General features: G+C 46.2%; 1 protein-coding gene across 11 annotated transcripts in view; it reads left to right on the plus strand.

Annotated features, from left to right (window-relative positions):
- The window catches only part of DOCK7 (dedicator of cytokinesis 7), a 95,272-nt gene that overhangs the window by 72,626 nt on the left and 7,954 nt on the right, over positions 1-14,692 (plus strand). For 3 of the 11 annotated variants that reach the window (XM_053950401.1, XM_053950394.1, XM_053950395.1), the window contains 13 exons: positions 109-291; positions 709-844; positions 1,871-1,967; positions 2,423-2,440; positions 4,253-4,349; positions 5,137-5,271; positions 5,902-6,054; positions 6,514-6,672; positions 6,942-7,042; positions 7,786-7,978; positions 8,464-8,607; positions 9,379-9,510; positions 10,088-10,102. In XM_053950401.1, coding sequence (XP_053806376.1) covers positions 109-291; positions 709-844; positions 1,871-1,967; positions 2,423-2,440; positions 4,253-4,349; positions 5,137-5,271; positions 5,902-6,054; positions 6,514-6,672; positions 6,942-7,042; positions 7,786-7,978; positions 8,464-8,607; positions 9,379-9,510; positions 10,088-10,102 — 1,563 coding nt within the window. The remainder of the gene's footprint in view (positions 1-108; positions 292-708; positions 845-1,870; positions 1,968-2,422; positions 2,441-4,252; positions 4,350-5,136; positions 5,272-5,901; positions 6,055-6,513; positions 6,673-6,941; positions 7,043-7,785; positions 7,979-8,463; positions 8,608-9,378; positions 9,511-10,087; positions 10,103-14,692) is intronic. The other 8 variants (XM_053950402.1, XM_053950399.1, XM_053950404.1 and 5 more) reach the window with 3 other exon arrangements.

The following is a 14,692-nucleotide window of genomic DNA, read 5'->3' on the forward strand; positions in this document are numbered from 1 at the left end:
CCCCTCTGCTTAACCCCTAAGCTGCTGAGGCTATTACAGTTATGTCAAGGGAAGAAACTCACTCTGTGGTGATTGGAATGTGAAGGCCTGTCCTGACCTGTGTTTCAGAGTGGCAGGCAGCACTCCACCTTCTCAACAGAGTCCAGCCGCAGCCTCCTCATCTGCCTGCTCTGGGTGCTGAAGAACGCGGACGAGAGCGTCCTGCAGAAGTGGTTCACTGACCTGTCAGTGCTGCAGCTCAACCGCCTGCTGGACCTGCTCTATCTCTGTGTCTCCTGCTTTGAGTACAAGGTACTGCCAGGCTGGAACCCCCTGGAGTCCCTCCTGGGCCCTGCCGAGGACCTTTACGCTGCCGTCCTTTACACGACTGCAGAAAGGCATTTCCTGCTCTCTCCAAAGTATTTCCTGTATTCACAATCCCAAGGCCAGGCTTTTCCCATGTTTACTTCCCAGCCATGTGAGTGTCTGTGCCTTGTTCCACTTCTCAAGCAGTTTGTGCTGCTTGCCCCTCATCTGGGAACTGCTGCAGTGTCACTTTGAAAAGAGAGTTTTCTGTAGCAATGCTGGAATTTGAGTGTTTTATCTACCTACCAACTTAATCTGTATTCCTTACTTACTGCATGTCTTCAGATATTTTGAGTTGTTAACTCTTAGCAAATATCCCAAATTGAAAGAATCTTCCCTCATGGTTTTGTTTGGAATTTGCAGGGCAAGAAAGTGTTCGAAAGAATGAACAGTCTGACGTTTAAGAAGTCAAAAGACATGAGAGCCAAACTTGAAGAAGCAATTTTGGGCAGCATAGGGGCAAGGCAGGAAATGGTCCGAAGAAGTAGAGGACAGCTGGGTAAGTAAAGGAGTCCTCTGTGCCACCCCTTTTTTTCCAAAAGCTGCTCCTCCCATCCCTAACAATTATTTGCACCCATCTGTGGTGTGGGATACAAAGAGGCCCTTAGGAAAGCTGTTTGCAGCATCCTTCCCTGGTTCTGCAAAATCTCTACACCTTTCCTAAATTGCAGACACTTTATTTGCTACTTGATTGGCTTTTTAAGTGAGATCACATCTCATTTATGGGGTGTTCTTGCCTTAGTTTTTTCCAGTGTAGCATCTTCTAGAGTGTCCTGTTCAAGGATCAGAGAGAAAAACAAACTGCCTGAAAAACAAACTTGCTCTGACAGCTCTGAAAATGCCTGGACATTTCTGCTGACTTAAGGAACCTTGAAGTAGCTGTAGTTGGGCTAACAGGCACCTTCTGGTGATTTCTAATGTTTGTAAAACCCAGTAATTTTTAGGAACACTCAAAATTCAGAGGGTGGCCCAGGGGTTAGGACAAGAATCAGAGCTGTGGTTTTGTTTCCTGCTCTGCCACACGAGCCTGTCCTTGTGGGCTAAGGTGGATAAGTAGTTTAGAGCCATAATTCAGGAATCGCTTCAGAGATGGGAACCTTTATTTTTTTCTTACTGTGGCTGGATTACTTTTATTACTTGAAATTCCCCTGCCCTTGCAGCAATGAGAACAAAAAATTGTCAGGTGGGAAAGGGGGGTCTTGGCACCACCTTGAGAACATTGCTGGGTGCCAGTCGAGGACAGCAGTGTTGGAATGCTGAGGGTTGGCACACTCAGGCTCCTTGTGCAGTCCAAGGAAGGGACTCCTCTCACCAGTGAGTGTCTCAGCTTTCTCTCTGTGTCTCATGCCACTCAGCAGTGACAGAATTAGGGCCATGTAAACATCCTGGGTGAGTGCCACAGAGCCTCAGGCTCTAGAAAATCATCTTTGTTGCCACCTGCCACTTGTGAGCAGATCTGGAGCTGCTGCTCGTGCAGCTGAAGTGAGCATCAGCTGACTGCTGTTGTTTTGCTGTTACCCTGCAGAGAGGAGCCCTTCTGGGAGTGCCTTTGGAAGTCAAGAGAATCTGAGATGGAGAAAGGATATGACTCACTGGCGGCAGAACACAGAGAAGCTTGACAAGTAACTCTGCCTTATCCTTCTGCTCTACCCCTGTGCCAGGCCTGTGAGAGCAGGGTCCCCCTCCCCACAGAAGGTCACTGCCAGCAGCCACTCAGCCCTTGTGCCAGCAGGTTTGAGCCCTCAGATGCACAGGGCTGACATTGCAAAAAACAAAAAGGCAAATAGCTTTTACTCCAACACTGCCCTCCCAACTCTTTGCCTTCCCACTGTCCCTTGCTTCCTCAGACTTCCAAATCAGATTTAAAGAGATTTATACGATCCATTACTGTCTTAAAACCCTGCCCTGAGCTGTAATTTAGAGGAAAGATCCATTAAGAGTTTCCACAGATAGCATTTATATCTCATGTCATATTTCCTTTATTCCATAAGAGCATTCTGGAGTTCTCAAAGCTCGCTTTCCTTTCCTGTCCTAATCCATCACTTTGATTGTTTTTCCACATGTGCTGTGCTTTTAGAAGCCACAAACCAGCCAGGTACTGTAGCATTGGTGTGCAGTTCTTATAAATTGCCATTTTGTACATCTGCAGACTCAATCATCACAGCATTGTTTGTGATGCTTGGCAGAACTTCTCAGTGTGTGTGTGCAACTGACTGGAATGAGCTCTTTTGGCTTATTACACCCTTTTCCTTGAAAATTCCCTCTCTTGGCGTGGTTTAATCCAGAGGGCTCAGGAGTTGTGTTTGAGCTTTGCTGTGCACGTTTTCTGTCTCCTCAAATTGCAACCTGCAGTCTCCATCTCCCAGCAAAAGAATTGTTCCTTATCCTAGGGAAGCAACCTCAGCCCAAGTGAAGCTCTGAAGAAACTGAGGAATGAGGTCCTCAGACCCAGATGGAGATCAGGCCAAATTTTATCCTTGCAGACGTTGACTCTTCCTGGAGTAGAAAGCAATTCTTCACAGCCTTTAGTTGTTTTGTCCCACACAAAAATGTAATTTCTCCTTATGACAAGTAATGGCTTTTTGTCCAAGGCTCCAGTCCTGTTGAGTCATTGGGAAAGCCAAATGACCAGGGTATTTCACCCTGCAGTGATGTAGATATAAATCCAGAATCACACCAGATTAGAATTTGGCCTGAAAGACTCAGCAGTTCACTGCCAACACTGAGTCTGAGTCCTGTCCTTCCCAGAAGGACCTCAAGTACACATTTAACAGCTGTGGGATTCCTTGATGGTCAAAGGATGGTGTTTTACCTCACAAAAATGAGCTGCTTAGATAAAACTGTCTAGAGCTGCTTTCTAACCCCTGCTTGCTGTGACTGGGTCTGCTGTGTCCTCTGTGTGTAGGTAGAGCCTGGCCCTTTGAAACCCCATAAACAAGACTTTTCACTCCAAGGGCTGTGCACAGCTTGCACCTGCTGTCTTTTTATGCAGATGGTATTATTTTATGTGGGGCCAGGTCCCAAAACTTTTGTTCTGGAGATGTTGGAGGTGTGAGCCAGCTCCCAGAGAATGTGGAGTGTGTCAGGGAAGGGCTGCTGCAATACAGCTCCAGGAGACAGATTGTTTTTCCCTCCTTCTGTGTGTTTTTCTGGGATTTTGATCACCCTCCTGCTGGGATTTAGCCTGGCACGAGTCTGTCAGAGATGGCACCTATGGCAGGGCAGGCCAGGGTTGGGCTCTTTGATTACATTCCTGGATCTCTGCCTAGTGCAGCTGGTGTCACTGGAAGGGGCTGATTGTCCTAAATTCCTGGAGCCACAAGTGTGAGTGGGTGTCTGGACTTCGCAAGGCTTTCCAGGAAAGTGAGTGCCTGGCATGGAACAGCAAAAACCTTGTCCTTTAACTGAGAGAGGAAGTTGTGCTTCAATGATGAAATGCAGTGTAGCTTGGAGAGATAAGATTGCAGCCTGGCAGGCTGCACTGTGCTGCTCCCAGTGGGAGTGCAGGTTCCCAGCTCGTGTAGCACCACCGTGTGTCCGCAGCATAAAGCCACATGTCCTGTTCCTGGTCGTGCTGTCGCATGCCTAACGATGCTGCTGAGCCACTTCGGGGTTGGACTGGGCTTCTAACCTGCTGTTGTGTTCCTGGGAGAGCAGTGAAGTGTCAGAGAGCAGTGTGAGCTCTCCAAGCATGATGAACGTGAAGCCTCTGTAAGTCTGTACTTGTAAAAAACTGAGTTTTCCTTCCTGTCCACTCAGGGGGTGCATTGAAATATCTTTGTGGTGTTGTCCAGTGATAAATATACAAACTGTAACTGGGATTTTCTTGCTCGTGAGAGAACATTTTTGACTGGAAAATATGTACTTAATCAGGAAGTAATTTTACTTCTTTGTTTTCTCTAATCAGGTCAAGGGCAGAGATAGAACACGAAGCACTCATCGATGGGAATCTTGCAACAGAAGCCAACCTGATAATTTTGGATACTCTAGAGATAGTTGTACAGGTGAGGCTGATAAGAAAATGGAGATGTAATGGAATTACAGTCACCTGGCCAGGCAGCACTTTGTTAAACAGTGCTGAGAGAGCTGTTCAGCTGCAGCAGGAAGGGGGTGATGCCCCTCCAAATCCCAGCCTGGAACAAAAAAAAATCTGGTTTTATATACCAATACCTTCCTTCAGTCTTGAAATTGAGAATTTGAAGATTCTCCCTTCCTTGTAGTATAAGGAATAGTTATTCAGGAATGAACTGTAAAAATCTCCAAATCTTACCCTATCCCAAATAGTTCCTCCAGTTCTTCCTAAACCTGCCTCAAATCACTGAGTTCCAGGTCAGCCTCCTGGACCTGTACTCACTTTGTCCCCTGATTTCTGTACAGCTGAACCTGGGCACAGACTGGGAGCAGGCAGGACCATGCTTCCCAAATCCACCTCTGATCTGCAGAGACATCCAGGAATCCCAGGGATTGAATTTGTGCCTTAATAACCCAGCTAGAGCCCAGCTTTAGGCTTTCCCTCTAGCAGAACAATTTCCCCAAAAGTCCGAGCCTCGCTGAGGACAAAGAATTCCCAATTCCACCTGCTTTATCTGCGGATCAGGTGTTCCTCACCTGGGGGTTGTGTCAGGACGGAGCTGTTTGGCAGGCCCAGCTAAGGGGGTAATTTCCTCATGCAAAGGGCTTTTGTTCTGAGCTATTTGCTCTCTCCCACATGGACAGGGACATAGGAGGTTCATTTTTCTCATGGAGTCTTGGTTTCCCATTTTCTCATGGAGTCTTGGTTTCCCTTTGCAGACCGTGTCCGTGACGGAGTCCAAGGAGAGCATCCTCGGCGGGGTGCTCAAAGTGCTGCTGCACAGCATGGCCTGCAACCAAAGTGCCCTTTACCTCCAGCACTGCTTTGCCACACAGAGAGCTTTGGTCTCAAAGGTGAATCCCCTGTGGGGGCAGAAATCCACCCTGAGCAGCACTGAGGGAGGAAGGCGCTGTTTCTTCCTTTGTATGGGGTCACTTCCCCAAGCAATTACTATTTTGGGCAGTATGAATTTTCAGGCAGTGTAGCCTGGCCTGGTTTTCATGGGCATTTCCCTGCATTTCTGCATTTTGGGCTTGGCTGCACCAAAAGGTGCAGCTCCACACCCTGGATGGGATGTGGGTTCCTGCTGGCTGGCACTGGGTGGGAAGAGGCATCTGCTCAGTGGGGAGCTTAAGGCACAGGTGGGGTTTAAGCTGGACAAATCTCACTTTAAATGGATTTATTTCCCAGTTTCTGTAGGTGTGTAGGGAGAAGCTCAAAGTTTTAAGCCTCAGATTTTGGGAGTGTTGTAAATCAGTGTGAGGGTGTAGATGTAGGAGCAAGCTGGAGGGGAAGGTAAAATGAGTTGCCTTCCAGTGCTGCCAGTTTTGCCTTGCTGTAAAGTGATTGAAATGAGCATCATTCCCCTCAAAAGAGAGGGGTTGGGCTCCCTCTAATTGCAGTGCAACCTCACTGCTGCCTGTTTGTCTGAGTGCTCATTCCTGCCTGTCCAAGCACTGATTTCCTCTCCCGCTGTTTTCCAGTTCCCTGAGCTGCTCTTTGAGGAGGAGACAGAGCAGTGTGCAGACCTGTGCCTGAGGCTCCTGAGGCACTGCAGCAGCAGCGTCAACACCATCAGGTCCCACGCCAGTGCCTCCCTGTACCTCCTCATGAGGCAGAACTTTGAGATTGGGAACGTGAGTCCTGCTGCTCTTCACTGGGTTATTGCAGATAACGGGGCTGGGGGCTGCTGGCTTTGGGTACAGTCCTCCACACCCTGGTTCTGGGCCAGGGGCTCTGAGGGGATTGACAGCAAAGATGATGGGATTCCAGATTTTAAGGCTTGACCAAACCAAAACCAACAGGGATCAAGGATGTTTTATGAGAGTGTTATCCTGTTCAGGGTGTGTGAGAGGAGACCAGCTGCAAACAGACAACACTAATATTTTTGCAGGAGAACCTTTATCTGGAACTGAATAATCATCAGATTGTGATGTCTGGCAGCACCAGGTTTATTCTAATCATTGCTCTGAGACAGCCTTTCTTGCAAAACTTCAGTTTTCATTATCAAGTCAGGAGGAGAGTGCCATGACCAAAGCACTGGTATTGCTCTGTCTCCAGGCTGCTGAAATAACATAATAACATCTATATTGCAGAACTTTGCCAGAGTGAAGATGCAGGTGACCATGTCCCTCTCATCCCTGGTGGGGACATCCCAGAACTTCAATGAAGAATTTCTGCGGCGTTCCCTCAAGACTATTCTGACGTATGCTGAAGAAGATCTGGAACTTAGGGAGACAACGTTTCCTGACCAGGTAAAAGACATAAACCACAAGACAATTAATATGTACTTCATTAACAGGCTATGCCTAAACCTCCATCCAGAACTGGAATTTGCATGCATTCCCTGGAAAGGGTTTGGGTTTTGGTTTTTTTAGTCATCTAATCGCATAAAACTCAGGTCTTTGGTTAGTTCTGACAAAATGCAAACACAAAAAGATTCAGAGTGGCCGTGTTCCTCACGTAACAATGTGTAGCTCAATTTTCCCATTGCCAGTTCTTCACAGCAGCTTATTTTTCCCAGGTCCAGGATTTGGTGTTCAACCTCCATATGATCCTGTCAGACACAGTTAAAATGAAGGAGCACCAGGAAGATCCAGAAATGCTTATTGACCTGATGTACAGGTAGAGTTGGCACTGCAGGGACAGGAGATGTCAGTGCTCCACGTGGGTTTGGGCTCAAATGCTGCACATTTGGGCACTTACAGGACTTGATTTTGGAGCAGTTTTGGGTCGTACTGCTGACAGACCAATATATGCCTGTCTGTTGTGTTTGAATGTGGTGCTGAGAGGTTTTGTTAGGCAGCTTTTAAGCAGCTTATCTTGGATAAAAGTAGTTTTCATTCCCCAGCCATCCCTGGAAATCTCATCTTCCACCTGAGTAGAGAACTCTCCCTGCTTGCTTCAGGGAAAACCTGGGGGTCTTCCAGCACCTGCTTGCCCAAAAGGCTTTTTTTGCATACAATGGTGTCCATATGCAAAAGATATTCCAGAGCCAAGTGAAGCTCCCAAGTGCCAAATTCCATGGTGCTGTCTGCACAAATGGCCCTGAAGGCTTCTTAGTGGCCAGCAGAGGTTTTGTTGCAGGGAGCCAGGCGGGTGTGCTCTGATTGTGCCACACCTTTGGATTGCTATCAGTCTCAGTGAAACATGGGCTTTGGTCAGGAGCCTCAGCATCACCCACTGCTCACCCACTGCTCACCCACCCATCTCAACAGCTTCTTGTCTCAGGAATTTCCACACAGCACCAAGGGGGGGTTGATGTTTAAGCAGAAGTGACTAAATACAGTGAGAAAAAGCCATGCTGAAGGGCTGTGCTGGTTCAGAAGGAAAGGCCATGGAATCACAGAGGTTTTCTCTCCCTTTAGGATTGCCAAGGGCTACCAGAATTCCCCTGACCTGCGGCTGACATGGCTGCAGAACATGGCTGGGAAACATTCCGAGAGGAGCAACCACGCCGAGTCTGCCCAGTGCCTGGTGCATTCTGCAGCCCTGGTGGCCGAGTACCTGAGCATGCTGGAGGACAGGAAATACCTCCCTGTGGGCTGTGTGACATTCCAGGTGGGCATCATCCTCTCTTAAGGGGTTTTTGGGCTTTGCTACTGAGCTGCAAAGTGTTTCCATGTGCTGGGAGTTCTGTGCCTACATCCTCAGGCCCTGCTCACTGTTTGTTGCATGAATGAAATGCTGCTCTGTGAGAAGAGAAATGTGTGTTTTATACAGATAGATGTATAAATAGATGTTTTTTATATATACACTACAAGAATTGCAATATTTTACATATATACTCTACAAAAATAGATATGTTTTTATATGCACTACGAAATTGGCAATATTTTACATATATACTCTATAAAAATAGCCATATTTTACGTGTATGCTCCACAAAAATAGAAAGCTATATTTTATATATGTACTCTACAAAAATAGAAAGCCACCTCTATAGGAAGTCCAGGATTTGACTGCAAATCAGCTTTCAAAGTATTGAAAGTGTTGAGTGTTGTTTGAATTGAGTAAATGTATTTTTATCTCTTGTATCTCCCCAGAACATATCTTCCAATGTTTTGGAAGAGTCAGCAGTTTCTGATGATGTTGTGTCCCCAGATGAAGAAGGAATCTGTTCTGGGAAGTATTTTACAGAAGCTGGTCTGGTGGGATTGCTGGAACAGGCTGCAGCATCTTTCTCCATGGTAGAAGACTTTCATTTCTTTACCTGCCTTCTCCAGCAACCTCACACTGCTGGGCAGTAGCAACAAAAATGTTTTCTCTCTGAGTGTATAATTCTATTATAAATGCTTAATTTGCACAGAGCAATTGGAGTTTTAATTGTTTAAGACAGCCTGGTTTGCCCTCTGGAGTAAACCAAGGAAAAAGAGTGGATTAATTCCCACGACAGAACATGAAGTGTCATTCAATGGGCTTAAGCACTAGCAGCAATAAATCCAGGGCAGAAACCTGGAATTCCTGCTAAGCCCCTCTGTGCAGTGACTGCCCACGGTGGGCTGGACCCACTCCATGAGAGAGATCCTGGGGATCTTCCCAAGTCCATCTCTTCTGGGCTGCCAGAAGTGGATGCAGAAGTCACAGGGGCTGAAGATGTGCTGAACAGAAAAAGCTGAAATGTGCATTTGAGCTTTTCTGTATTCAATTCCCATCAATTTGGTTAGGATCCTGTTAGACTGTTTTGCTCTTGTGCCTGTGTCCATCCAAAATATCCCAGGATTGGTTATGTTAATGATTCTAATTACTGACAGCAAGGTGTAATGCACCAGGCTCTTGATTTCAGGGATAACTGAGGATTTTATTCCATTTATCTCTGGGTACATTTCAAGAAATGATGTGATTATCCCACAGTGGAGTCTCAGCCACCTTTTCATTTTGCAGTTTTATCATTTAAATGCTGTGTGTGTAATTCTGGCTGTTGAATTGATGGAGCAATCTGATGGGCCTTATTTTTGTAGGCTGGCATGTATGAAGCAGTTAATGAGGTTTACAAAGTCCTTATTCCTATTCATGAAGCCAACAGAGATGCCAAGAAGTTGTCTACTATTCATGGTAAACTGCAGGAAGCATTCAGCAAGATTGTTCACCAGGTAATGGTTTGAATTTTCAGCTGCAGGGTGAATTGTGAAGAAACTTCAAATGCTCAGTGCAAGGAAAATGAAAAACCATTATTCTCAGATTCCAGGAGAATTGTCAAATGGTGATCCACAGTAAACACAAGGATCATTAACAGGTTTTTTTCTGGAATTTAACATGAGAGAGCATAATGTACCAAGATTTGTTATAACTTCAGAACTATCCAAGACTTCAAAATTCCAGTTTACCCTTTCAGATGTTCTTTTAAACTGTATTTTGCATGCTGGGAAAACCCACTGTACCTTGCCTTTAGCTTGGTAGGTAACATCCAGAAATGCTGGGGGGTTTATTTGTTCATGTGGTGGTTAAAGAATTGAAGGAACCTTTCCAAACTTGGATGGTGCAAAAGCCACCAGCTTAATTAAGGGCTGTGAGGGCCTGGCTGTGCTGGGCCAGAGGAGGCTGCTTTGGATGCATGATGACTTAGAACCATTGAAACCATTGCAGGCTTATTGCTGGTCATGTTTTGGCCTTTGAAACTCTTTTTTTTTTGGTTTCTGTGACATGCCCTTTTTACTTTTTATCACACAGAGTACTGGCTGGGAGGTAGGTAACTCCATCTTAGTTAGCAAAGAACACTAATTGAGTTTCCAGATGACTCACGCCAACGCTTGCCCACATGTGCTAGTTGTGGGTATTTCTGTTGCTGTCTGCTGTTTAAAACAATTCATTAACCAAAGAAATCCCAATAAACCATGGTTGTAGTAGGAATTTCTTCATAAGCAGCTGTAGGTAGTGCATGGATGCTGACGTGTTCCACTAATGAGGTTCTTTGGTGAATGAGCCACTGTATCATCACTAGTTTGTTTTTATAATTTGTTTATATTTCTTTCCATCAGCATTGACACAGAAAATCATCCCTCCATACCATATTTTCACCCCACCCACAGGGGTCGATTTAAGCACCAATGCTCAGAGGTACCAAACACAAACCTGGTTTGCTGCAGGTGCACCTTTGATCTCAGAGGAGAAACTGCTTCCTTCTGTTCTCAGTCAATTTATGTAGGGGTTTATCTGGCAGTAAAAGGACTCAGTTGTGTTAACTGGGACCACTTTTGCTGCCTGGGTTTTTGAGGAGGCTGTGTGCTCACAGTTCTGCAACACACAGCACGAGAACCACGCTTTTGGATTAAAAATGGACAAAGCAATTGATTCATCTGCAGGGCCACTTTGACTCCAGCCCTAATCCAGTTGGCACAGTGGGTGCATGAGCATGGAGAAGTCTCAGAAAGCACTAAAATGTGCTTTCAATTTTTTTGTGAATATGATGTTCTTTGTTTAGGCTTCATCTTTCCAGTTTATTTTTGCTTTTCTATGGATCAGGCAGCTCATTTTGGGCCATCTCCCTCCAGGTTTCCACCACACATTTACTGAACCGAGGCTGAGACAAAAAAAACCTTTGGTGTTGTGGGACATAATTTAGGCTGGTGATGTCTGAATGTCAGTTTCAATTCCAGCCTGGCAAAAAATGGAAATTGAGCAGCTTAAAATAAACCCTGACACTTCAGGGCTGGCCATAGAAGTCATCCCCTTGTCCCCATGGAAGGTCCAGGCAGACACAGCCCAGCAGAGAGCCTGTGCTAGGTGTGGAAATTATGTAAATATGTTCAAGCCAACAAGGCCTGTGAGCATCTATTTTATTATTCTGCCCCTAAATCGACCCCTGGAGAGACTCCTGCCATTGGTTATGATTCTAACACCACTTGGTCATGTTTTACTGCATGGTAAAAGACACCGTGGGTTCAGCTCTCGTCTGTCATCGTGCTCCTTCATTGCCACACTTTTTCTGACCTTTGTGCTTTGTAGCTTTCAGGTTTGTTGCATGTTTTGCCCTTTTTTTCCCTCCCCTTATTTTAAATATTTTAATGGATGCTCACCCTTTTTTTTTTTTTTTTTAATTTTAAAATTTATTTGCTGCCAATTTGCTGCTTGTTTGTTTTATGGAGTTTCCCTAATTAAATACTTTCTGTTTTCTCCTCTATCGCCCTGGTTGCTGACCCTCCTCCCCACTCTTACTATTGTCTGTTGTGGTAAGTTCCTACTTGTGGAATTTTTTTTTCCCTTTCTCTGCCCCTTTTCCCCCCACCTCCCCTTTTTTTTTTTTTTTTTTTTTTTTTGTTTCGTTTTATTTTACACTGTGGATCCCCCAATTTCATTTTAGCAAAGAGCTATGCCAACAGCAGCACCCCCCTCATGGCACAAGGAATGTTGTGTTGCCAACTACAAGCATTGCAGTGTCCTGGGTCTGGCACCAGAGCATTCCTGAGCTCTCCTTAAACACACCAACTGATGGGCTTTGTGTGCTTATTCATGGAATAAATGTTGAATTCATTCTAATTTTTTGCTTTCCAATTAGGAAAATTAAGAAAAAGTCTTTTCATGCTGCACCATGAGAGTTTAAAAACTCTTTTTAAGCTGTGCATGGGGAGGTTGCCAGTGGATAACAGGGCTCCAGGAGCTGATTCTTTCCCCAAAAATCAATATTGGAAGACTGTAGTAGTTGGCAACACTGCAAAGGACCTTGGGTTAAAATTGAGCAGGAAAATAACAGTGCTAAGTTTGGTAAAGATGGGTTGGATTCTGCATTTTGAAGGAGTTGCTTTTGTTCCTGCATCCTTCAGGCAGCTGCTGCTCTCCTGGTGGAGGAAGCAATGATCCCTCTTGCACCTGATTTATCTTTTTTTTTCCCCCCAAATCTTGTTGGCAAAGCTTTTTGTGTGCGTGCAAGAGATAACCCCAAAACTTTATTCCCAGCAATTTGAAAAGGTATTTACCATGCATAATAACAAATCATGAACCTTCATAAGTCATGGTGGCTGTTACCTGCTCTGCCAGTTGTGTGATGGCTATTCAGTGTTCACCTTCATTCTCTTCTCCTCCCAAAATCCTATTATTTTTTGATAAAATAATAGGAGATATGATGCTTTTAATAATTCCTCCCTCATATCTGCATTTTTAGCTCTTGCCAGAAACAAGACCACGGAGCATGAAATTATTTGTTCAGTTTTCCCTGCTGTGGCTGGGAAGTGGTTTGGTGTTGGCTGAGTTTGAGATCCCAGTACAGAGCCATCCCCTATCCCTAATGCCAGGCATGGAGCTGATCCCAGGGAAATGGCAGCTCCTGATTATCTCTGGGAGGCCTGGAATGGTCTGGAAGTGTTTCCCCCAAAGGGATTTGCTCCCATTCCCTCGCTTTCAGGGACAGATTCCCAGCATGAGTCATATCAGGGCTGACAGTGCTCCTCACTGCTGCCTCTGGAATCTCTTTAACTGATATTCAACATCTGGATTTACCAGGGAGAGCCAGAGCAGCATGGGGATGAGCTGGGAGCTGACCTCACACAGGGACAGGGAATCTCACCAGGCTTCCCTGGAGCTCTGCCACTCCTGGGGCTCCCCAGTGCTCCAAAACTCTTTATTTTATGCCTTTGGTACATGCCAGCAGGACTCCTCAGTGATTTTTTTGCTGATCAACAGACAGCATTCTCTTCCTCCCTTATCATTTTTACCCTGCCTGTAACAAGGGGCTGCCTGGGCAGGTGTCTGTGGCAAAAACTCATTTGTAGGGATCTGGTTCTGCAAATGCTTCCTACCCTGGAAACCCCTGGCCCAGGAGGAAGGAGAAAGCTCATTAATTAGAAATCAGTGTGTCCTCAACCACCCAGTGCCAGGCTTGGGGCAGGATCCCACAAACTTGCCCATGGAGCATGGCCAAGCCTCGTGCTGGCCCTGGGGAGCTGATCCATGTGGCAGCTCCCCCCAGGCACACACGGAGTCATGGAATGGTTTGGGTTGGAAAATACCTTAAAGAGATCAGGTTCCAGCCCCACCTTCCACCAGGTGCTGCCTTGGGAAGGACTTTGAGAAAGGAGCCCTGGAGTCAGAGCCTTCTGTCTGTGACAGTGAGCTGGAAGCTGGAAATGCTGGGTGTTGAGGGGTTTTAGTGTGGATAACGTTACCCAAAACTGTGGCTTTGAAAAGGAAGTGATGAGGAAAAAAGGGTTCAGTAGCTCAATCCTGCATGGATCCAGAGAGATGGGCACTGGGCAAAGACAGGGAGTCCAGGGAATGGCAACATCAGTAAAACAGCAACAGCTCTGCAGCTGGAGTTCCCACCCTGGGAGGGCTCCTGGGATCCTGTGGTGTGCAGAAAGCCCTGGCAGTGGGGCTGGAGAAGAGCCCCTCTGCAGGAGGATTCCCAGAAGGACAGGCTCTAGAGCAGGCTCCTGGCAGCCTGGGCACAGCCAGGTGTTGCTTTTTTGGGATGAGGGCTGCTACTGACCCCAGGTGCCTTCAGGAGGGCAGAGTTCAGCTCGGAAGTGGAAGTTTTTGGCCCTCAGGTACCTCCAGGGGGATGCTCCAGACTTTCCTCCAGCCAGGAGATGCCAGTGGTTTTTGCAGTCTGGAGTTTACCTGAAGGATTTTTTTATTTTAGTTTGGCTTATTTATCCTCTTTGCCTTCCATAGATCGTGTTCACCATCACCACAAGAGATCAGTTTTGCCATAGCAAAATACTAAAATAAAACCTGGCAGCCAGAACACCTGTAAGGGCTGTTTGAAGCCAAAACCTAACCCAGCTCAGGGACACTGTGTCCTTTACAGCATCACACTTTGTCATGAGAGTAAAGGTGAACATTTTGGAGTTTCTTGCTGAAAGGCATCCCTGGTTTGTGCATGCAGCGTGAGTTCTTTAACACAAGCAAGGTGTGTTTAATTTTTAAAGCATTTTTCTTCTCTCTCTCTCTCTTTTAATCAGATTTTCTCCGTTGCCTTTCCAGCAAAAAATCTTTCTTGTTTCTCTCCTTTTGTTGCGTTTCGGGGCCAAATTCACCACTGGCTCCCCTGGAAGCAGGTACATGGCACAGGATTGCATCTGCTTTCACCAGGAGTGACTTTGGCCCTCTCTCCTAGACAGTTCCTAGAGAGTGTAACACCTCCCAGCTGGAATGCTGGTTCAAAAGCACTTGTGTGTGTGTGTGTGACTGAACTGGACATTGACTTGGGCCCAACCCTGCAATTCCTGGAGGCTGGATTTGGGGGGAATCCATGCTGGGTGATCCCAGGGGTGTCTGACCCCTGCAGGGTCTCTGCAGAGGCTTTGGAGAGCCTCAGATAATGATCCCAACAAAGGGATT

This window comes from Vidua chalybeata, chromosome 9 (genome assembly GCF_026979565.1).
Source record: "Vidua chalybeata isolate OUT-0048 chromosome 9, bVidCha1 merged haplotype, whole genome shotgun sequence".
NCBI lineage: Eukaryota > Metazoa > Chordata > Aves > Passeriformes > Viduidae > Vidua > Vidua chalybeata.